Source organism: Triturus cristatus, chromosome 11, assembly GCF_964204655.1.
Source record: "Triturus cristatus chromosome 11, aTriCri1.1, whole genome shotgun sequence".
Lineage (NCBI taxonomy): Eukaryota > Metazoa > Chordata > Amphibia > Caudata > Salamandridae > Triturus > Triturus cristatus.
The window spans coordinates 1,175,857,187-1,175,881,320 of record NC_140594.1 but is presented as its reverse complement, the minus strand read 5'-3'; the positions used below and the strand labels follow the sequence as shown (position 1 = coordinate 1,175,881,320).

The window sequence follows — 24,134 nt, the reverse complement described above, 5'->3', positions numbered from 1 at the left end:
GGGGTGAAGGAATCACTACCCTGCATTCGCAGGCACCATAATGCAACTTACCAGTCAGCTGATCCTGAGCTCCTGTGGACTCCGAAGGCTCCAGCAACACAGGAGGTGGGTTCCTATGTTCTTTGAGATTGAGCTGCCCTTTCACTGAGTTTGAGGCCAGTATCCCTTGTTGGCACCACATAAGCCAAACCCCTGTGCACTGCATACTTTTGTAATTGCATATGCTTGTTGGTGTTCCCCAACTAAGTGCTTTAGGCTACTGATAGCCCCAACCTCTATGCATATTTTGTACAAAGGAGTTTGGCCTCCTCACACTCTGTGCCCTGCAAGCTGTGACTTTGTGAAACTGCTAGATGTTCCCTTGCGACTCCTGTGCGTTTGGCCTGTGGGTCCATTTGAGGGACAACATTGATTTTCTTGGGCTCCTCTGCTCGCTCCAGGTGTGCCCTGACTCCCCTTGCTGTGGTGAGTCTCCTGGTCCTTGCTGGGCCAGACCGTGACCTTCCTCGACCTTCTTTGTGGGTTGCCGCTGCCAAGGCATGTTGGTGCTCCCGCCAGACACCGATCCCTCAGCACTCAACAGCTTCATGGGACAGCTCATATCCACCTCCTGGTCATCCTCAACATCTCCTCGTCCCCGTGTCTGCAGATTCAAGGTCTCCATCTTCACGCCTGAAGCACCTGACATCGGTGGGCATTCATCTACCGAGACCCTGGTCCCCCCGGAGTGACCCAGACTCTGTCCCCTCTGCTTTTAGGTTCCTTCCTTCAAGAATCCACCTGTGGGTGCCACCGGACACTTTTCTTCTTTCCAGCAGTGGCATTTCTTTGAAGACTCCCATTGAGAACGATGGCGGTTTCCGATGCCACTTCGACCCTATGCACCCGGCTTCCCTGGGATAGGTAACTCTGGTACTTTGGTATCCATGGGTGGGGTGGCTCTCCAACCTTCTATGTTCTAAAAGGTTTCTTCGTAATCCACTGGGAAGGGTCCCTAAACACTAAAACTGCAACCGCGACTCTCCCATTGAATTGTACGTGGCACACGGTCGTGTTCTCACACTGCACCCATCCTCCGTGGGGTCCCTACTTACACACCTTGGGTGGTTCCTTGGGGTCCCAGCTATTCTACAACCTCTAGACACTGTCTTGACTCGAGTTGTGGTTCTTCTACCACTATTTTGGCATATGGTTTGGTCTCCCCCTTGAGCCCACTGTGTATTAGTGCTACTTACGTTTGTTTCTGTGCTACAGTATTGTGTGCTTTGTGTTTATCTGTGTGTAGCAAAAACTGTGAGGTATTTAAGATGTTATTATAATGAATACATATTTTTATAACTACTGTGTGGTTCTCCTTTCATTTAACCAATCCAGTAAGGTTGCATTCTGGTAAAACAAGCTGCTTAACATTCCTTCAAGACTAAGCCTGAGGCTGCTCTCCACAGCTACCACCTCTTAAATCACCATAAGGTTTGTTTGGACTGGTGCAAGGTGCCCACTTTAATTATTGGACATCATATACCAGGCCAACTTCTCACAGCTTCTATAATCAAAACATGTAACAAAATATAAATTAAGCACTTCTAAATAAATCTAGAATATTAGCTAAGAATGCAGAGGCATACTCACTGAGGTGTCAGCCAGCGGTTGTGTGATACAGATCACACACGTGTCCGTGTCTTCCGCAACGGCGCCATCTTGAAACCTCAGCAGCAATCAAAGCTAACAATGGCTAACCTATTCAAGTCTCACCATGACCGCCATCTTGTAATGGGGAGGAGAGTAGTGAAATCAATGACAACTGCGGAGTCAATTCACACATTCTAAAGTATGTGTAATATCTAATCCGATCCTTGTTCTCGCAAGAGAGTCGAAATGCCTCATCCAATAAGAACATCAAATCATTACACGATCATCCTTTCACGATCATTCAAAGGAGCCATGCCTAGTTCAGTCACAATTCACTCACCATTGCAGTCAAATTGGTATCAATATGATACTTCATGTAACATCAGTGTGTCATAAATACCCAGATTGAAAGAAGTTATATAGAAATGAGTGTAAATTAATCTATATCAGGCCTCAGTTGCAATGTTGATTTATGAGCCTACATCAAGATGGCGGAAGAAAGAGTGAGGAAGAGTTCTAGCAGAGGAGAGCGTAAAAAAACATCTAACATACAAACTTCATGAATGTTTACATATCAAATATATTCATATTAAATTAGTAATTGGAAGATGAGATTCAAGAGCACTACATGTACCAGTTCAGGGGTGTGCTGCAACGCTTACATCCACATCAAACACACAGTGGCAGTAACCGCTCATCGCTGTACACTATGTCCTGTATAAAATCAAAGTTTGAAAAAGAGGCCTCAAGTGGCATCACATTCTAGTTTTCCAAAACATACTGCACTTCCTGATCCGTGTTAAGACCTCTTTCAGCTGTTCTTAATTTTAAAATCCACATCACTGGGTCAATTCCCAGTCGCCGTGTCTGGGATCTGTTGGGATACGTCGCATTCCATGAGGGTTGTTTGGTTTGTCCCGGGGTTTTACGTGGCAGGAGGAGCAGTGACTCCGAGCAGTAGCATAGCAAGGGGGCCGTGGGGCTAACGCAAGCAAAGTTGGTTCCCAACACCCGTACTGATAATAAAAATAATATATGCATTACTTTTGGTGCAGAGACCCCCCCCCCCCCCCGCACTTCTGAGCCCCGGTGACACTGCACCTATGGAACACTAGGGGATTGCTGAAGAATAAATGTGCAGATCTAGTCTGATCTGGTGTGGCCCTTGGGTGTCTTCACGAGCTGAGGAATCTGCAGGTAGAAGGATCCATCAGAATACCAGCCTCCTACAGATCGAGGGTTATTACAAAGCCCCCGTCTGAGACCGAAGGGGTCACGTCTGTAATGACGCCACTTAGTATGACACCTTTTTGACATTTCTGTTGACACGTTTGTAGCACTGGATCAAACCGTGTGATTGGGGACGGTTCACTTTTCATGAGTGTGCCTTATTTCTCTTACTTGCCAAGTTTGTGAGCACCTGTCGGTGTCCACTACACAAACCTTGTTACCCAATACTAGTGATAATAACGACCACCGCAACGTGAGTTGTCTCCTGGCTCACCAGTACCAAGGCCTCTGATGACCTGAGACTCTTGTCTCACAGAAAAGGGAAATCAATCCTTGTAGACGGGTTCGTGGCGCTTCTATGCTTAACTCTGGGGGGACCCCCGGCCTACACACCTACTCCAGCGCCTGGAAACCCTCAAGGGTGTTGAGTGCGCTCTACAAATCGACATAACATGACAATACATAACATCGGAATGCATGCATGCTTGCAAAGATTCACATATTTTAGGCTCCCTCTCTGGTCTGCCTATGAAGTCTGTGGCCTGCTCACCTCTAAGGGCATCAGCCCTATGGCTAGCTTGCTTCAGGAGAAGGGTTGCCCTGTCACCCCCACACATAACGGGGGAGGCAAAGAAGCCAATATTAACTTCTTCAGACAGCCGGAACAGTAGTGTGCAGAATGTAACGTGCTGCGGGGACAGCATAGAGACGTAAAACCAGTTGAAACTGGATGATGGGAGGACTTCAGTCTGGTGCAATTCAACAGCCTCTTTTATGGAAGCCCCCAGCAAGCAACCAGGGGGAATGAGGAGGGGCTGGGGGGCGGGTCCACAGCAGAGGACGTAAAGACCCCATCCTATCCGCTTTCGAGGATGCTGGGTCCCCTTTATCCTGCAAACGAGCCCCCCTAGCTGAAGGCTGCCCGCGCCACCCCCACTCTGTGTGTAACTGACAGTTACAATCACTGCTGCCTGCCATGTCCCCGCATATGCCTGCTGACAAGCTGAGCGACTCCTGGGAGAACGGAAGCCTGGAACTGATACAAGTGGTTAACAAGTTGTCAGTTTGAAGGGTCTGTGATTGCACGCGGGGGAGGCCGCTTCTCGCATCCCACCGAGCTCTCTCTCAAGCTCGCAAAAGCAGGAGCCAACATCTCGGGGCGAGTCCTCCGCCAGGCAAGGGTGTCTGCTTCAGCCTTCAGATGCAGACTTCATGCTGAGGGGCTTGTTCTGTGAGATGCTCTGGCTTCCAGGATCATTAGAGGGGGTCCCAATAGTCAGGGCACAAGTCCTAAAAAAAGAAGTAAGGGGACGCTCCAAGTTAGGTGGTGTCACCGGAAGTGACCTCACAGCCGGAAGTGACGTCACGAGATGGAGTCCCCACTAATTAACAAAGGTTAGAAGGCGATGGGGGCAGGTTCAAAGGGAAAAGGAGAATGTTTACGTTGGAATTAGTCACCGTATTGACACTCAAAGGAGCGGGGAAATTAAAGATGCGCTTGTTCGGTGCGTATTTATTGCCCACAGTAAATTTGCCGGTCTCCGTCTGAAATGCATAAACACATACTGACCTTTTCTAATATACGGCCACGAGCGCCCGTCTGTCATACTGAACGGCTCCATCAACGTGAAACAACTTAAAGAGCTCTGTTCGCCCTCTCTCGACAATAGAAGGTTAGGTTTGGTGAGTGCTGAGCGCGCGCGCAGGCTCGGGTACCGGCTCCATCTTTTGGGCAGGGTGGACGGCGTCCACCCGGTAAAAACCCGGTAAAATAAGTGGGGGGACGCCGTCCACCCGCGTGGTACCCCGACTCGAGCCCTGCCAATAGTACCATCTCTCTGGAAGGTCATCAGAACCAGGGAAAATGGAGTTACACGTCACATCTCACCATCTCTTTCAGTTAGAAGCCAACATTGATCGATTCAAGATACTTCAGTGGGGCAAATAACCAATCACCCCCTCCTGACATGGAGTCTGTACAATCCCCTCTAGGCGGAGCCGCATGTGGCCTGGGAATAGAAGACAGGCAGACCGATCTACTCGTTCAAGTGAAACTCTGACACAATCTCCTGCTCGAAACAAGGATGTGTCCAGCTGTCCATGTTTATCAACACTTCATGAACGGTGACTAGAGTGCCTCTTCGCACCTCACTGACAAAGTGCTGTAAGTCTCCTCCGCGCCTGTTTGTTACACACTAACAAAGTGCTGAAAGTCTCTTCAGCGCCTGTTTGCAATGCACTAACAAAGTGCTGTAAGTCTCTTCAGCGCCTGTTAGCAACACACTAACAAAGTGTTGTAGGTCTTTTCAGCAAATATGTGATGTTACATCGCATGCGGTACAACGCATGCAATTACAACGTGGTAGTTTCAACGACCACGTTGTTACAACGCATACCATTACATCGCAAGTCGTTTCTACGACTTGCTGTAGGGGGCGCGCTGAACTTAGGAATAGTATAATTTACTATTCCAACGCCAGCCTGCGCAACAATAGGGAAGGTGTTGGAATAGTAAATTATACTATTTCTTAGTTTAGAGCGCCCCCTACAGCAAGTTGTAGAAACGACTTGCGTTGTAATGGTTAGTGTTGTAACAACACAGTTGTTGTAACGACCGCGTTGTAATCGCATGCATGCGTTGTACCGCATGCGATGTAAACGCTGCTTCCCCTTTTTCAGCGCCTGTTTGCAAGCACTAGCAAAGTGGCGTAGGTCTCTCCAGCACCTATTGGCCAACATGGTATACCTGCAGTATAGTTAAAAGCAATGGTATTAGGATTTTTTCTCTATATGATGATTCATACAGCCACATATCAACATGTTTCGGCCTCTTCAGGTGCCCACTATTGTCAAAGGCCTGCTTTGGGGAAATCTTGTATTGCAGATTGCTAGCTATCTACAATGTGAGTTACATTTTAGGTGTTACGTTATATGTGTTCTTGATGAGGCCTACCTCTCTCATACCTCAATGATGAAGCAGGAATACCCTTCCTAGGGTTGCTACTGCTTCGTGTGCAAAAAAAGAGGCACCTCCCTGTAGTCAAAGATTTGTCAAGAGCTCGTGCTTGCAAACTGCCTATTTATCCTGATCCATTGCTCGCCATTTGCCTTTGACCCTTAAGGGGACCTGGAGAGGCGGAAACGTGTTGGTATGAGGAGGCACGAATAATCATATTCAGAAATTATCCAACACTATTGTTTTTACTATACCACGGGTACCCGAAAAATAACAAGAAATACACTCTGGGTATACTCAAAAGTATATGTAGTCGCTGTATCCTAGGTCCTAACAAGAATATTTTATCAAGAACTCCCATTATTGGTTGTCTCTCTCGAGGTGATATTCACCTACCTAAAGGGGGAGTGGGTCACCAAAGATGAACATGGGTGAGGTGTCCGCTTCCTCTATCTGGGGATGTCTGCATTCGCTTGTAAGACCGAACACTATGGACCTACATATATATATGTCGGGTTTACTATATACGGCCCAGGGGTTGTACTTCAAGGTATTTTCCACTCACTCTCCCTTCAATATAAAACCATTCCATTGTTCTTCACTGTTTCGATTAGATGTATTTAGAATTAGGGCTCACTTACATTTAATTGTATTTTCAAATGCTATTTTACATGTTGTTTGTATGGGTTATATAAAATAAATATTTAACAAAAATTATTTTTATTGTTTTTATTATTTTTTTTTTTCATTTTATTGAAATGTTCCAAACATAAAAAGGACACGAGAGAAGCATCATCCTGTAAAAACGAGGTGCAAGCATAATCCTTGAGTATTCACGTCGTGTAAGAGACATTTACCCCTGAAGATACCCGGGCTTTGTTCGCATCTAGTGGCGACATGGGCCTCGCTTTAGCCAGACCCAAAAACCTGTCCTTGTTTTGACAAACACCTCGCTAGCTTCACTTACCCATAGAGAGTAACAGCTCATGACTACAGTGAGTTAGTGAGGGAGGCTATGATGAACTTACCAAAGAGAAGATTGATGCTCTGTGAGTCCAACCCAAAAATACAAAATGGAAAAAGCACAAAAAAAACCTAGATTCATGGACTTCAGAGGGTGAGAGGCGTTGCTCAGGAGCTACAGTTCATGAGCTTTAAGTAGCCGCCCATCATGCTTAGGGGCATTAAACAAAGAGGCAACACTTTTCCAAGCTCATGTTAGTGAGGGGCCACTGCTCACGGACTCCGCTCTCCAAGGGTGCGGACCCTTTGCTACCAAGTAGTCAATGTGCACACTCCTTCGGTGTGTGTGATTCCGCACTGTGTGTAAGTGCGTCACTCTACACCTTGGAGTTCATAGACAAGCTGTGAGTCTGTCCGCTTCTGAATCCAGGGATGCACGAGGCTGTAGGGAGCTGGCTCTCTATATACTATACCAAACAGTCAATCTACACACCCAATCGGTGTGTGTGATTCTGCACTGTGTGTAAGTGTGTCACGCTACACCTTGGAGTTCATGGACAAGCTGTGAGTCTGTCCGCTTCTGAATCCGGGGATGCACGATGCTGTAGGGAGCTGGCTCTCTATATACTATACCAAACAGTCAATCTACACACCCAATCGGTGTGTGTGATTCCGCACTGTGTGTAAGTGTGTCAGTCTACACTGTGGAGTTTATAGACAAGCTGTGAGTCTGTCCACTTCTGAATCAGGGCGAGCGGCTCTTAATAAGCACACGGGGCCTTGCACAGCAAACGTGTACAAAGGCAACACACCTTGGAGTAGCTTCTGCAGTGTAAGAAAACTTTTCAGAAAGTCAGCGAAGTTGCAGTTTTTGTTTATGAGCACAACGAGCTTTGCAAGTTGACATGCTGACAAAGGCAACGCAGGTGTGACTAGACTGTGAAGTGTGGTAAAACCTTTTTTTTTTTCATCAACAAAGTTTATGCTGACCTGAATGCAGTACATGTGACCGTAATGGTAAAATGTACTCCTACAGGGTTAGAGAAGGCTTTATGAGCAGGGTGAGAACAGGAGGACATCACTGACACATACGATGAAGATGGCTGAAATGGCCCAGAGAGGAGGACAATTATAATTCATAGAGGGGAGACGAGTACCAAGGCCTGGGAAACCAATGCTGACTGACCTGACCCGCCACCTCCCCTCTGTCCTCTTCTTGCTGCCTCCGCCAGCAGCAGGAAGCACCCGGGCTCCCACGCTCCCTATGGCCAATCACAACGCTGCAATGCAGCGTTGTGATTGCGCGGACTGGGAGGCTTTGCATGTTTCTGGCTGTAATGCAGCCTGGCGGGGATGATGCAAAGTGCGCAGGACTGCTTAGGACGGCCCAAGAGGGCCCGCCAAGCAGTCGTGCACACTTAGAGGACAAACCACTCCCCTCCTCTCCCTGCTCTGGCGAGGCCCGCCCCGAGAGCCGCTAACTTCAATAGCAAACATAAAATGATAACCATACATTATCATTTTATTTTTCCTTTTGAGCAGTGGGGCCACGCTCTTTCGCCTTAGTGGAGGAGCCGCCACTGTCCCTTAATATAAGGCATGGGAATGGGGCGATAACATTCAGAGCGCATTGGCCCGTATGTATATGAAAAGCGCGCCCCTTCAAATGCAACTGATAAATAACTCTACTGAAGGGGGGGGGGGGGGCAAGTGGGCTTCTGCAAGAAAGCTTAATGTGTGATGTAGGGATGAATCATATGGGCCAGAAATCGAAAAGACGGAGATACACGCCTGGTAAGTAAATATGTAAAAACCTTCATGTGAAAGGATTCATTGACCTGGCTCTTGTTTTTCCTTCCAGCCAGGAGCCCTTGACCAGGCACTTGAAGACCTGAAAACACACGTGACGGTGAGGGAGGGGGAAACTGTGCTGAGCTTCTGGCTTCTGGCAGAGTGAGTATCAGAGTTTTAACCGAGTGACATAGGCTTGTCTGAGAGCTCCCAAATATCTTTGTTTTCACTAGTTACTGTCTTTGCAAGAATAAAAGGATGTGAACATATGTAATCAAGTGAACTGAAATGGTGATGGAAACCCTGCCAGAGCTCTGTGGTCCTGTAATGTTGCCATGCCTGTCTGTGGTTTGCTGCACTTCACACCAAGGGGCATATTCACGAGGGCCTTGCGTCATGCTTGCACCACGCAACGTGGTACATGCACGATGCAAAGCTCCAAGTCCTATCTATGAGGCCACGTAAGCCACTTTGCGTGGCTTTGAATGGCTTCATAAATCTGGAGTAAGGCAATGCAGCAATTTGCGCTGTGTTGCCTTAATCAACAAAAAGGGCGTTGTGTGGGTGTTCCAACGCAAATCCAATGGGCTTTGAGCCATTCCCAGATTTACTAAACCTGGTAAACCTGGTTAAGCACCACAAAGGTACGCCTCCTCAGGTGAGGCATAAGGAGGAGATATATGTTTATTTCTCCAAGTTTTTCCCTCTTTCTATGTGTGCTGCACGCATAGAAAGAAGAAAACACCTCTATGGATTGTTCCTGTGCAGGAAGGTGCTCCTTCCTGCCCAAAAACAATCCTGCCTACAACCCAGGCTCTCTTGCACCCACCATGGGGCAAAGGTGCCTGCTCTGACGCTAGGCCGTTGAAACGGCGCCAGTGCAGGGGGAAAGGACAGCAATGCGCTGTATTGCATAAATCTGGTGCCTTCCTTCCACTTTACCTGTGATGCACGACAGCACAGTAAGGTAACTTGCTGCGCTACCCTGCGCCACCATTCCCGTGAATGTGCCCCTGGGTGTGTGAATAAGAGCAGCTGCAATATCTGAACCTGAAGGCACTCCAGAGTCGATGCAGCCTGCTTCTAGTGCCTCACTGAAACTAGGCACGCCAGAGTCGCTGCAGCCTGCTTCTAGTGCCTCACTGAAACTAGGCACGCCAGAGTCGATGCAGCCTGCTTCTAGTGCCTCACTGAAACTAGGCACGCCAGAGTCGCTGCAGCCTGCTTCTAGTGCCTCACTGAAACTAGGCACGCCAGAGTCGCTGCAGCCTGCTTCTAGTGCCTCACTGAAACTAGGCACGCCAGAGTCGATGCAGCCTGCTTCTAGTGCCTCACTGAAACTAGGCACTCCAGAGTCGATGCAGCCTGCTTCTAGTGCCTCACTGAAACTAGGCACTCCAGAGTCGCTGCAGCCTGCTTCTAGTGCCTCACTGAAACTAGGCATGCCAGAGTCGATGCAGCCTGTTTCTAATGCCTCACTCAAACTAGGCACTCCAGAGTCGATGCAGCCTGCTTCTAGTGCCTCACTGAAACTAGGCACTCCAGAGTCGATGCAGCCTGGTTCTAGTGCCCCACTGAAACTAGGCACTCCAGAGTCGCTGCAGCCTGCTTCTAGTGCCTCACTGAAACTAGGCACTGCAGAGTCGCTGCAGCCTGCTTCTAGTGCCTCACTGACACTAGGCACTCCAGAGTCGATGCAGCCTGCTTCTAGTGCCTCACTGAAACTAGGCACGCCAGAGTCGATGCAGCCTGCTTCTAGTGCCTCACTGAAACTAGGCACTCCAGAGTCGATGCAGCCTGCTTCTAGTGCCTCACTGAAACTACGCACTGCAGAGTCGCTGCAGCCTGGTTCTAGTGCCCCACTGAAACTAGGCACTCCAGAGTCGCTGCAGCCTGCTTCTAGTGCTCACTGAAACTACGCACTGCAGAGTCGCTGCAGCCTGGTTCTAGTGCCCCACTGAAACTAGGCACTCCAGAGTCGATGCAGCCTGGTTCTAATGCCTCACTGAAACTACGCACTCCAGAGTCGATGCAGCCTGTTTCTAATGCCTCACTGAAACTAGGCACTCCAGAGTCGCTGCAGCCTGCTTCTAGTGCCTCACTGAAACTACGCACTGCAGAGTCGCTGCAGCCTGGTTCTAATGCCTCGCCGAAACTAGGCACTCCAGAGTCGCTGCAGCCTGGTTCTAATGCCTCACTGAAACTAGGCACTCCAGAGTCGATGCAGCCTGCTTCTAGTGCCTCACTGAAACTAGGCACGCCAGAGTCGATGCAGCCTGCTTCTAGTGCCTCACTGAAACTAGGCACTCCAGAGTCGATGCAGCCTGCTTCTAGTGCCTCACTGAAACTACGCACTGCAGAGTCGCTGCAGCCTGGTTCTAGTGCCCAACTGAAACTAGGCACTCCAGAGTCGCTGCAGCCTGCTTCTAGTGCCTCACTGAAACTAGGCACGCCAGAGTCGATGCAGCCTGTTTCTAATGCCTCACTGAAACTAGGCACTGCAGAGTCGCCGCAGCCTGCTTCTAGTGCCTCACTGAAACTAGGCACGCCAGAGTCGATGCAGCCTGCTTCAAATGCCTCACTGAAACTACGCACTGCAGAGTCGACGCAGCCTGCTTCTAGTGCCTCACCGAAACTAGGCTTGCCAGAGTCGATGCAGCCTGCTTCTAGTGCCTCACTGAAACCAGGCACTCCAGAGTCGCTGCAGCCTGTTTCAAATGCCTCACTGAAACTACGCACTGCAGAGTCAATGCAGCCTGGTTTTAGTGCCTCACCGAAACTAGGCACTCCAGAGTCGATGCAGCCTGTTTCAAATGCCTCACTGAAACTACGCACTGCAGAGTCGCTGCAGCCTGGTTCTAGTGCCTCGCCGAAACTAGGCATTCCAGAGTCGCTGCAGCCTGTTTCAAATGCCTCACTGAAACCACGCACTGCAGAGTCGCTGCAGCCTGGTTCTAGTGCCTCACTGAAACTACGCACTGCAGAGTCGATGCAGCCTGCTTCCAGTGCCTCACTGAAACTAGGCACTCCAGAGTCGCTGCAGCCTGCTTCTAGTGCCTCACTGAAACTAGGCACTCCAGAGTCGCTGCAGTCTGCTTCTAGTGCCTCACGGAAACCAGGCACTCCAGAGTCGCTGCAGCCTGTTTCAAATGCCTCACTGAAACTAGGCACTCCAGAGTCGATGCAGCCTGCTTCTAGTGCCTCACTGAAACTACGCACTGCAGAGTCGCTGCAGCCTAGTTCTAGTGCCTCGCCGAAACTAGGCACTCCAGAGTCGCTGCAGCCTGTTTCAAATGCCTCACTGAAACTACGCACTGCAGAGTCGCTGGGCCTGCTTCTAGTGCCTCACTGAAACTAGGCACTCCAGAGTCGCTGCAGCCTGTTTCAAATGCCTCACTGAAACTAGGCACTGCAGAGTCGATGCAGCTTGCTTCTAGTGCCTCACTGAAACTAGGCACTCCAGAGTCGCTGCAGCCTGGTTCAAATGCCTCACTGAAACTACGCACTGCAGAGTCGATGCAGCCTGGTTCTAGTGCCTCACTGACACTACTGAAATAGCAGCACAAACTCACTTTTCAAGAACCTACCCAAGCGTCGCTGCCCATGGTGACATTGGCACCCCCTCCAGTCCCTCATGCGTAAATGTAGTCGCAAGGTCTACGCTTGAGCCCTCACCGCATACGCTGGATCAGAGGTGGCACAAAGATCCGGTGAGCACAGGAGAGGCGCCTATTTACCGTGTTCTGCATGTGACGTGTCCATGCGGTCAGTCAGGAGACCACACCTCAATGACCGCACAGGTCTTCCTAGCCACGGGGTTTACTTCGGATAATCACGCACTTCAGCTGTCCGTACCATCAGCCTTTCATGGTGTTGTAAAAAGTCCATCTATCTGGTATTGCACCCCTCATCTTTGGTTACATGGCTCTTTAGACTTCTATAGTACCTGTGAACTTCGGGCTAGGCGCAGCCACGTGAACCCCAACAAACTGTTGGGTAGTTTGTTTTATTTATTGATTTAGTTTTAGTTACAAAGAGTGGACCCCGTCCCCTTTGTGTTTGGCATCAAAAATGTTTTTTACGAGTAGGACCACTGTCTGCCCTTAAACGCATCCTGTTTGCCTTTCAGGAAAACTGGGTGCATTTGATAAAAAAAGTTGCTTTATTTAAAAGCAAACACAGACGTGGTGGTGTGCTGTCCCCAGCAGGCCACCGTCCCTGTGTTATTGCCCATTCCCAGTGGTCGCAAAGTGCGACCTGCCTCATGAATATTGATGAGGCCGGTCATTCGCCACCCCTTATTAGAATCCCTAAATGCGTCTGAGACACATTATTACATTACGTTTTGCGAGTCGCAAACTGCGAGTCGCTTAAAAATTGCAAATTACGACCTGCAAAACGGAAAGGTCGTACATCTGGCCCGTGATTCGTTAGCAAGTTACCGCATGGCATTTTGTACATTTGAAAAAGCAGTTTTCGGGTCGCAGGCGGCCCGATTCTGCAAATTGGTCGGTTTGTGACCGGAAAAATGCTTTGTACATCTGGCCCCAAGTGAACTGCACAAAATGATCTTTCCAGATGTAGCAGTGCCGTGGCACGTGGTTGAATCAGTAGAAGGGCTGTTTATCAACAGCTGAGGCCTCACTGGACGTGGCTCCCTGTAGGAGACACACAAGCTCCGTAGAACGGAGCAGGAGGCCGGTGCACCTCTTCTCGCGTGCAAGGGCTCGTGATCTGCGTGTCCTGTACTCCCCTCTCACCCGGCGCATGCCCTTCCGCACACACCGGAAATATCTCACCACACGGAGGTTAGACTGAGACCTGGGACACTACAAGCGCCTCCACGTACTGGACTGTGGTTGCATCAGAGGGTGGTCGAGTCCCAATTCAAATGATTGATGCTTTCTTGAGTTCCAGTCGGTGCTTAATTTGTAAATAAAAATAAGTGCCAGAGCTCTCGTCAGGCGGCCACTGCAGCTCGCCCCACACATTTCCCCCGCCAGCGCTGCCAATAACAGCAACAACAAACTACTAACCCTCACACTCCTATAAGTGTGACAATTCAGACCATTTCAGACCCACAAAGAATGGCTTTGGCTGCAGGTAATAGCCAGTTTTAATGACTATAGAATTAATAATTAACTGTTGTTGGGGTCATCTCTAAATAAGCTAGGCAGCGCCACCTTGTGGCAGTCTGTCACTAGCTCCGGTGCTGACAATCAAGTGCCGTTCCGAGCACCGTAAACCACCGACCGGCTCAAATTAAGCAGTCTGTGCGCGGTGGCTGTATATTCTGGATTCTGCAACCGGTTTTGGAGTTATGGATGCTAGAAATAAAGCTGCGGCGCTGCAGAAGGCAGCCTTCAGGTGGGGGGGGGGGGGCGGGGTAGTGTACCTGCATCTGTGCTACAAGGCCGTCGTAGCATGGATGCACATGACCCCCACGCAGACATCAAAAGGTAAGCAGCAGTTGCTATGTTACCCTTTCAGAGGCCTGGACCAGCTGCGCTGTCATTTGCTAAGCGACCAGCTCTGACGCCGCCTCCTCCGGGACAGATGTCAGCAGATTCACCTCTGCATGCAGCCCTCTGGGATCTGATGTCAGGTGTCGGAGGAAGCGAAAGCCGAGCAGCTTGGAGCATGGCAGGGCCCCTGTCCACGGCAGAGGGGAAACCCCCAGAAACCACTGTGGAAATGGAGAGGTGCAGAGTGGGTTCGAGCACGTGCTCTGGTGAAACTGATGCGGTCTGACTGCATTCTGCGTTCATCTGTGTGCACAGGCATTACTGTCCATAAGGAATGTTGAGGTGCAGTTCCCTGTGCACAGGCCTGGATTCCTTGACTGCAGCTCACTGTGCACTCACATGATAAGCGTGCATTCCTTTGTTCCCAGACACCGGTGGACCCAGAGGTACTGGACGAATCACGCGACAAGACTGGTCTGTCAACTCTGGACTCCAGCGATGAGGTAAAAATCAAATGTCCAGTCAGGTCTAAACTTTAACAAAAGAAATCTGACCCGGACCTGGGGCCAATGAAAAGCATCCATTCATAGACCGAGTGGTCGTGGCCCTTGAAGTCTGGCTTTCTTCCAAACCATATGCACTGTTTGACTCTGAGCTGTGATGGCTGACCCCTTGTGCACCCCACAACACCCCACTAATGGCTCCTCTCTTCTCCCACCTACACTGGTGCCCTGAACTATCCTACAACGCAGTAGGGTACCCCACAACCTAAACTGACGAGAATGATTGCCCCGCATCGGAAAACCCCAAGTCTGAACCGTCCTCCAATCAGCATCACCCGTAGCAATAGGCGGTTATTGAAATACAATGTAAGGGGGGGGGGGGGGGGGCTGGGCTGGGCCAGGAACCTGCAGACACTTCCTGATGCCAGACTGTGTCCTGCCTTCTTGACGCAGTGCCGCAGAGGAAAACAGGAGTGAATTGTCTCCCAAATAATGTCACAAATCCGCACTACGTTGTGGAAGGAAAAGAAACCCATTGTTGTAAGATCCCGTCTCATCCTGATTTAGATACGTCATCGTGAGGCAGCATGAAAGGCCTTTATTAAGGGCACATAGAAGTACTACCTTTGAAGCACTTGCTTCCGAAATGTGTTTTCAACGGGAAACGCTGCCACCGGTGGGCATCATTTCCGCAGGCTCTTCCAGACAGCCCTGGCCCTTTCATCCCATCCATCAAAAACAACTTTCACCCTGTGGGGCTCGATGACTTCACCTGGGAATCTTCAATGCATCTGTGTCCTGATGAAGGCATTAAGAGCTGGTTAGCTGCGAAACGTTTATTGATCCGCTCTGCATTTAACATAGGACCAAACTCTCTCCTTTTTTGTATTATTTTTACATTGGATTGATTTCATACCATCCAAGTGACTCACATGTAAATTTGTAGCTGAAGGTGTGATTTTCCTCGTGTTTCTATCATGTGTACTTCATGTATGATGTATTGTTTGCATGCCAAAGGAGCTATTATTGTATGAGTGTAGACTTGATCTTTTTACACAATTATGGACACATAATACTGAATGCACACATTGTACATATACAAAAACATGTACTAGCATCTGACAGACTTGCACATTAAAATCGAAATATACTAAATCTAGACATTTAGGGCCAGATGTACGACCGGCTCTTTGGCCCTTTTGCGACCGCAAAAATTGGATGGGCAATGTACTAAACCTATTTTGCGAGTCGCAAATCTATAAGCGACTCGCAAACTAGGGTTAGTAACTCGCTATTAGGAAGGAGCGTGCCTAGGGTGTCTCAGAAGGGTGGTAAGCCACTCGCAAACAGGAAGGGGTCCCCAGGTGACCCTTCCCCTTTGTCAATGGGTGCACAAATATTTTTTAAGAGCAGGCAGTGGTCCCAGGGACCGGCCTGCTCTTAAAAAATGAAAATGAAACAGTTTTGTTTTTTAAATGCATCCTGTTTTCCTTCATGGAAAACGGGCTGCATTAAAAAAAAAAACTGCTCTATGGACAAAGCAGTCCCAGACATGGTGGTCTGCTGACCCCAGCAGGCCACCATCCCTGGGAGAGCTAGCCATTCCTAATGGGGTCGCACATTGCAACAGCCTCATTAATATTCATGAGGCATGCAATTTGCAACTCCATTGGGAATCGCAAACAGTGTCTGAGACTCTGTTGTACATTGAATTTTGCAACTCGCATATTGGGACTCGAATTTTGTCGCAGTTTGCAAGTCGCAAAATTCAATGGTCGTACTTCTGGCCCTTAATCTCTTGAGGTGTCAGTATTGATCATCTCACAAGGTAGGATTCAATAACCGAGTAATCCATTCATTTTCACCTGCAGTACCAGCTGTTTGATTCTAGACTGTATTTTCCCTCAAAACACTGATACACAGGCAACACAATCAAGGCCACTCGTCATGTAAACGAGAAGCCCTAGAGCAGCTAAATCTAATCCACATGCTCGCATACGTCACATGTAGCCCTGTCACCTCCTTCACAAGCGCTTAGAAGCAGTCACATTATGCACTGTACTCTAGAGAATGAAAGTGGTCTCCAAGAAGAGAACTACTCCTCTGTAGCTGTTTCCAACCTTTCCAGGAGACAGCCTGTCCCTTCCCTGTGAGTGTCATCTCCTGTCCATTCCTGTGAGTGTCCTCTCCTGTCCTTTCCCTGTGAGTGGCATCTTCTGTCCCTTCTCTAGTGTCATCTTCTGTCCCGTCCCTGTGATTGTCCTCTTCTGTCCCTTCCCTGTGAGTGTCACCTTCTGTCCCTTCCCTGTGAGTGTCACCTTCTGTCCCTTCCCTGTGAGTGTCATCTTCTGTCCCTTCCCTAGTGTCATCTTCTGTCCCTTCCCTGTGAGTGTCATATTCTGTCCCTTCCCTGTGAGTGTCATCTTCTGTCCCTTCCCTGTGAGTGTCATCTTCTGTCCCTTCCCTGTGAGTGTCATCTTCTGTCCCTTCCTTGTGAGTGTCATCTTCTGTCCCTTCCTTGTGAGTGTCATCTTCTGTCCCTTTGGAAAACAAATAAGGAAGGGTCCAAGGGAATATTTAGAGACCCAAACAGACTCAGTCCCCTGTTCAGTAATCAATGACACAAAAAACCTCCCATACGTCTCAGATACATCCCGAGGTACCGACGGAGAGGGCGGGGCCTCCTTTAACCTGAGTCAGCACCGGGTGAGGTGAGGCTCACTTCTCGTGCTAATCAGATAATTCATATATACTGGCTGCACGAAGAAGTCATACACCACAAAGGTTGTATTTTACACACTTATTATTCTTTGTCACACTTGATTGTTGCAGTAGCAATAAATAGATTATTTGGTCCTGAAGAAAGCCATTTGACCATGAGGTCAAGCAGGCTGAAACATGTCGACCATATTGTTATACAGCCTATTTGTTAAAAGCTGTTTCTGCACCATTTTTTAACCCAAGGATTAGTAGGAATATTCTGAATTAAACTTCCTCTTTCCTCTAAATCCTTTTTTAATACCTTCACTTGTTTGCACTGCACTGTTCAAATATCATTTTCGGTATACATCTACACATTCTGACTAAGCCAGTGACTTTGCTGTCTTCTTTTTCCCCCTTCCCGGGTTACATTCAGGTGCTCTGGTTGACACCTATACCACACGTAATACCCCCTGTTGGAGAGGTTCATTGTGGTGGGAAGGTTGGATATCCAGATGATGATACTGACCAATCACTGGTTATTGATGGAAATCCTCTATAGCCAATTAGCACTTTAATGTTTCTCTCTCACTTTTTACATTTGTCTTTTCTGTTGTCTTTCTTCAACACACAGATCTCCTGTCCCTTCCCTGTGAGTGTCATCTTCTGTCCCGTCCCTGTGAGTGTCATCTTCCGTCCCGTCCCTGTGAGTGTCATCTTCTGTCCCGTCCCTGTGAGTGTCATCTTCTGTCCCTTCCCTGTGTCATCTTTTGTCCCGTCCCTGTGAGTGTCATCTTCTGTCCCGTCCCTGTGAGCGTCCTCTTCTGTCCCGTCCCTGTGAGTGTCCTCTTCTGTCCCGTCCCTGTGAGTGTCCTCTTCTGTCCCGTCCCTGTGAGTGTCCTCTTCTGTCCCGTCCCTGTGAGTGTCATCTTCTGTCCCGTCCCTGTAAGTGTCATCTTCTGTCCTGTCCCCCTGTGAGTGTCCTCTTCTGTCCCTTCCCTGTGAGTGTCATATTCTGTCCCTGTAACGCCCTGAACGTCTCAGGATCGTTTAACAGACACGACAATGAGGACGCAACCACTTGTGAAGGGTTAGTTCTTTTAATGAAGGCAAATAAAATACAAAGAACAAACAAAAGTTATAGTCACTGGAATCCTCCAGGCTAAGTACGTTACCAGCCCACAGCACGGATGGTCCTAACCGTCCTCTGCATATACGCCGATCCCGGCGTATGCCAACAGAGGGCAGAAATGAAATGGCCGACAATGCCAATCGGTAGGCTGTGAGGGGCACGAAGAGTGTTGGGGAGAATCGAGGAGTCAGGGAAACACCCAGCCGGGGTCTCTACCTGAAGGGAGCAGCCGCTCAACCTCTTCCTCAGACTGCACCGGGACGCGGAGTCACCTCCTGGTGATGCGTCACCGATACCCCAATCACAAGCAAGAAGACTGAACCGAGAGCAGCCGCTCGATCGATCCTGTGGACTTCCGAGTCTGTAACGCGGCAAACACCTCCTGGTGTGCGTTACAGCTGGCAGTCCCTGTGTCTCTGGTCGGGCTGGGAGTTACGACTCCAACCAGCAAAAGCGCCACTGCGCTTGGACTCAGCCGAGTCAAAAAGCGAAGCTCAATGGTTGACCGGTAGAGCTTCCGGGTCCTTCACAGGTGACGATGGGGCAAGACACGGCCCAGGGAGTAACGACTCGACCTACCTCCGTTCTTGCCTTACTGGAGCACCACTCCGGAACACTGCTCTTCACGAAGCAGGTACGTCGGTGTAAACACAATATCCGACAGCCTTGTACCTCCCGGTTCCTCCCTTTATAGGGCGTGTTTTCCTTGAGTTATGTAACAGCTCTCCTGTTTACATAAGGGCGTGTTTCCCTTGAGTTATGTAACAGCTCTCCTGTTTACATAAGGGCGTGTTTCCCTTGAGTTATGTAACAGCTCTCCTGTTTACATAAGGGCGTGTTTCCCTTGAGTTATGTAACAGCTCTCCTGTTTACATAAGGGCGTGTTTCCCTTGAGTTATGTAACAGCTCTCCTGTTTACATAAGGGCGTGTTTCCCTTGTATGACAGGAATTCTTGACAGTACATCCTCCCTCTCAGCGGCTCCCCACGGGTCCAGCGCTGGCAGGAAAACGCCGATGGAACAAGGAGACCAAGCGCGGAGCATGAACCCCTTCAGCCGGTTCCCATGAATGCTCCTCCGGGCCATAGCCTTTCCACGCAACCAGGTACCACAGCTTCCCCCTGCGCCATTTGGACGCCCGTATGCCCGACACTTCATACTCCACCTCCGACTCCACGCATACCGGCCTAGGTGTCCCAGACGGCTTGGAGGGTGCTGGTTTGAGCAATGATACATGAAAGACAGGGTGTATCCGCAATGACTGGGGCAAGCACACCTTCACGTTCACGGGACCCATACACTTGGTAATTCGATAGGGGCCCATGTACTTGGGATGGAACACACTGTTCTTTCGAAACCTCATGTTTCTTGTGGATATCCAGACGTAGTCTCCAGTGCGGTACAGTGGCCCGGGCCTTCTCTTCCTATCTGCCGCAGCCTTGTATCTTCTCTTGGCCTCAATTAGGACAGCCCTTGAGCGCATCAACGTGTCTTTTATGTGTGCCACCCTGTCCGCTGTGGCGGGAATCCTGTCCTCTCTGAACGGATGTAGAAATGGCAAGAACCTGGGATGTTGGCCATAGTTGCTATAGAACGGAGATGACTGTGTGGAGCTGTGAGTGGCGTTGTTATAGGCTATCTCTGCAACCCATAGCAAGTCGACCCATTCTTCCCTGCCCTGGTCCACAAAACATCGCAGATACTGTTTGAGCGTTTGGTTCAGGCGCTCGGTTTGGCCGTCCGTTTGAGGGTGGTAGCTGGTGGACAGGGCGGTCTTAACATGCAGCGCAGTGCACCAAGTCTTCCAGAATTGCGCAGTAAACTGCGACCCCCGGTCCGACACGATCACCCCAGGTAATCCATGCAGTCGTACCACATTCTTTAGGAGTAGTGACGCCAATTCCCCGGCCGTAGGGACTCTCTTGCAGGGGATGAAGTGCCCCATTTTCGTCAAGTAATCCACCACCACCAGTATTGCCGTCATCCCCTGGTCTACTGGTAGGCCCACCACGAAGTCCAGTGATATGCTATCCCATGGTCTATCCGGGGTCGGAAGTGGATGTAAGAGCCCTTGGGTTCGGCCATGGTCGGCCTTCATGGTAGCACACGTAGGACACTCCTGTCCCCACCTCCTGACATCCACTCTCATGGTTGGCCACCAGAAATGCCGTCCCATGCTAGCCACCGTTTTTTCAAAGCCCAAATGACCTGCGCATGGAGAGTCATGGCACCAGATGAATGCTTGCTTCCTTAGCCTAGGCGTGGGTATCAATAGGCACCTGCCCTTCAGGGGTATCCCGTCCTTCAGCTGCCATTCTCTGTGACTGAGGAGCCACCTCCGCCATGCGAATGACCTGATCCCTCTCTTTATTCCCCTCAGGAAAGTATCCGGTTGGATAACCCCCAATACCATCCTCGGGGAAATGATGGAACGCTCGGTTGCAGGCAATGGTTCCTTAACTGCAGATTGACGGGACAGGGCGTCCGCCTTCCGGTTTTCCGTCCCCGGCCGATATGTGATGCGGAAGTTGAACCCCGCAAAGAAGATCATCCACCGCAGCTGCCTGGGAGAAAGGTGTCTAGTGGCCGTCATGAACTGTAGGTTCCGATGGTCCGTGTACACCGATACCACATGTCTTGCCCCCATCAACCAATGCCTCCATTCGGTGAAGGCGTCCTTGATTGCGAGAAGCTCCTTCTCCGCAATATGGTAGTTGCGTTCGGCGTCGTTGAGTTTGCGGGACATGTACGCAACGGGATGAAGCACCCCTGTGTCGTGGTTGCGTTGGGACAAGATAGCCCCCAGCGCCACATCCGACGCGTCCGCTTCCACCACGTAGGGGAGATCCGGATCGGGGTGAGCCAACACCGGCGCCTTACCAAAGGCGCTTTTCAGGGCCTCAAAGGCTTTGTTCGCTTCAGGGGACCAGACAAACTCCTTGGACTTCCTCAGTAGCTGTGTGATTGGGGCCACCACTCCTGAAAATCCATCTATAAACCGCCTGTAAAAGTTGGCGAAGCCAATGAAACTTTGGACGTCCTTCACGCTTTGGGGCACCGGCCATTCTTTCACCGCCTTGATCTTTCGTTCTGCCATCTCCTGTCCCTCTGGACTCAGCATCACTCCGAGGAATTCCACGGATGTGACGTGGAAGTCACACTTGCTGAGTTTACAAAACAGCATGTTTTCCCTCAGCTTTTGGAGCACAGCTTTGACGTGGTGTACGTGCTCCTCCACACTGGACGAATAGATGAGGATGTCGTCGATATATACGACCACGTAGATATCCAACTCCTCTCTGAATACCTCATTCAAAAAGTACTGAAAGGCTGCCGGGGCGTTGCACAGACCGAACGGCATGACGAGGTACTCAAAAAGGCCGAACCTGGTCTTAAAGGCGGTCTTCCACTCGTCTCCGTCCCTCATGCGCACCAGATGGTATGCCCCTTTCAAATCCAACTTGGTGTAGATACGAGCTTTCTTGACCTGTTCCAGAAGTACACTGATGAGAGGCAAGGGGTACCGATTTTTTATGGTTATCGCATTCAATGCCCTAAAGTCCACACAGGCTCTCAGCTCCCCATTAGCCTTCGGGATGAAGAAGAGTGGCGAGGCGGGCGGAGACTTGGACGGGCGGATGAATCCTAGCTTGAGGAGTTTATCCAGGTACCCCCGGAGATGCACGTTTTCAGGCTCCGTCAGGGCATACAGCCTGCCGCTGGGAACGCTGGCCCCTGGCACCAGGTCGATCTGGCAGTCAAACTGTCTATGTGGTGGTAGCACTTCCGCCTTCACCTCATCAAATACATCCTCAAAACTGTGATAAGCCTGGGGGAGAGCCACATCTTTTTCTGCCGCTGTAGCCACCGTCTGACTCCCGCTCTCATCTGCGTCAAGGGATTCCGTTCTTATTCCACAATGCAGGATGCAATACGGTGACGTCATTTCGATGCGATGTGTTGGCCAATCCACAAAGGGGTTGTGTTTCTGTAGCCACGGCAATCCCAATATGACGCCATATTGGGGCGCTCGGATGATGTTAAAATCGATTTGTTCCAAATGGTTCCTCCCATATCTCATCGGAAGGACCCCCGTGTGCTGTCCGATGGGCCCCGTCACCAATCGCCTTCCGTCTACCGCATAGACGTCTTCGGGTACTGCTTTGGGAAGAAGCACTAGCCCTAGCCTGCATGCCTCGTTGTGGTCCATAAACATGCCAGTGGCCCCTGAATCCACCATGGCCACAACGGGTATCCACTGGTCATGCACTCCCACGTGCACCGTGATAAACAGGTGTCGTTGTCCCTTAGTGACCGAGTTGGAAAGTGAAGGGATGGATGAGTGACTCCGAGATGCCCCTTCTCTGGTCTTGGAGTCCTCTAGTTTTCCGCCGGTATGTCCACCACGGCTGTTACCGACCGGTTGGCCCGATAACGTGACGTCTTCGGTTTGGCAGGGCATTCACGTACGTAGTGGCCTTTTTTGCCACAATATAGGCACAATCCTTGTTTACGGCGTGACTCTTTCTCCGTGGCTGTGAGGCTCGCTCGTATTGCGCTGATGTCCATGGGTTCTCCCTTGGATGCGGTGGAAGTTTCAGGACTTCCCACCGTCACATAGGATGGAAGGGATTTTCCTTTTCTCCCATGATCCCCCTTTCTTTCACTTAGCCTATGTTCCAGCCGTAATACCAGGTTGATAAGGCCCTCACATGTCTTGGGTTGAGGGTCAATATGAGCCACGGCGTCCTTGAGCTCATCGCACAGCCCTTGATGGAAGAGCGCCGTCTGTTTAGCAACAGGCCACTTGGTTTCCGCAACCAGCCTTCGGAACGCGTTGAGATACTGCACCAGGTCGTTGGATCCCTGTCTCAACTCAAGCATTTCACGGTCCGCCGTGTACGAGTCAGCCCTTCTGTCGAATACCTTCAGGAATTCCTCGCGAAAAGCACCCCAATCACATAAGAGGGGGTCGTCCCTGCTCACCAGAGGTACGGCCCATTGTGCCGCGTTTCCAGCCAAATAGGATATAAGGAAAGCCACACGAGCCTGACTCGTGGAGAACGCCTTTGGTTTGCACAATAAATGTAGCGCCACTTGTGTGAGGAATACCTGCACTGTGTTAGGATCCCCACTGTACCTCTCTGGTGTTGCCAAGGGGATGGCTACCGGCATTTACACTACTACCGCAGGGGTCTGGTTCGTGAGGGAGGTGCTGGGCGTGAGCGGGTCCAATTGGATAGCATCCAGTCTGGCTTTTACATCGGCTGTTTCTTGCCTAGAGGCAGCCACTTCAACTTGCATGGCCGCTAAAGCAGCCAGCACATCATCAAGTGTTGCCATGTCTGTTATCGACCGGGAGACAGTTAGTGTTATTAAGGTCGGATATTTTGTAACGCCCTGAACGTCTCAGGATCGTTTAACAGACACGACAATGAGGACGCAACCACTTGTGAAGGGTTAGTTCTTTTAATGAAGGCAAATAAAATACAAAGAACAAACAAAAGTTATAGTCACTGGAATCCTCCAGGCTAAGTACGTTACCAGCCCACAGCACGGATGGTCTGAACCGTCCTCTGCATATACGCCGATCCCGGCGTATGCCAACAGAGGGCAGAAATGAAATGGCCGACAATGCCAATCGGTAGGCTGTGAGGGGCACGAAGAGTGTTGGGGAGAATCGAGGAGTCAGGGAAACACCCAGCCGGGGTCTCTACCTGAAGGGAGCAGCCGCTCAACCTCTTCCTCAGACTGCACCAGGACGC

General features: G+C 50.1%; 1 protein-coding gene across 1 annotated transcript in view; it reads left to right on the top strand.

Moving 5' to 3' along the window:
- The window catches only part of TPRG1 (tumor protein p63 regulated 1), a 191,520-nt gene that overhangs the window by 40,094 nt on the left and 127,292 nt on the right, over window positions 1–24,134 (top strand). Inside the window, exon 3 of the mRNA XM_085635892.1 lies at window positions 8,640–8,731. Coding sequence (XP_085492018.1) covers window positions 8,640–8,731 — 92 coding nt within the window. The remainder of the gene's footprint in view (window positions 1–8,639; window positions 8,732–24,134) is intronic.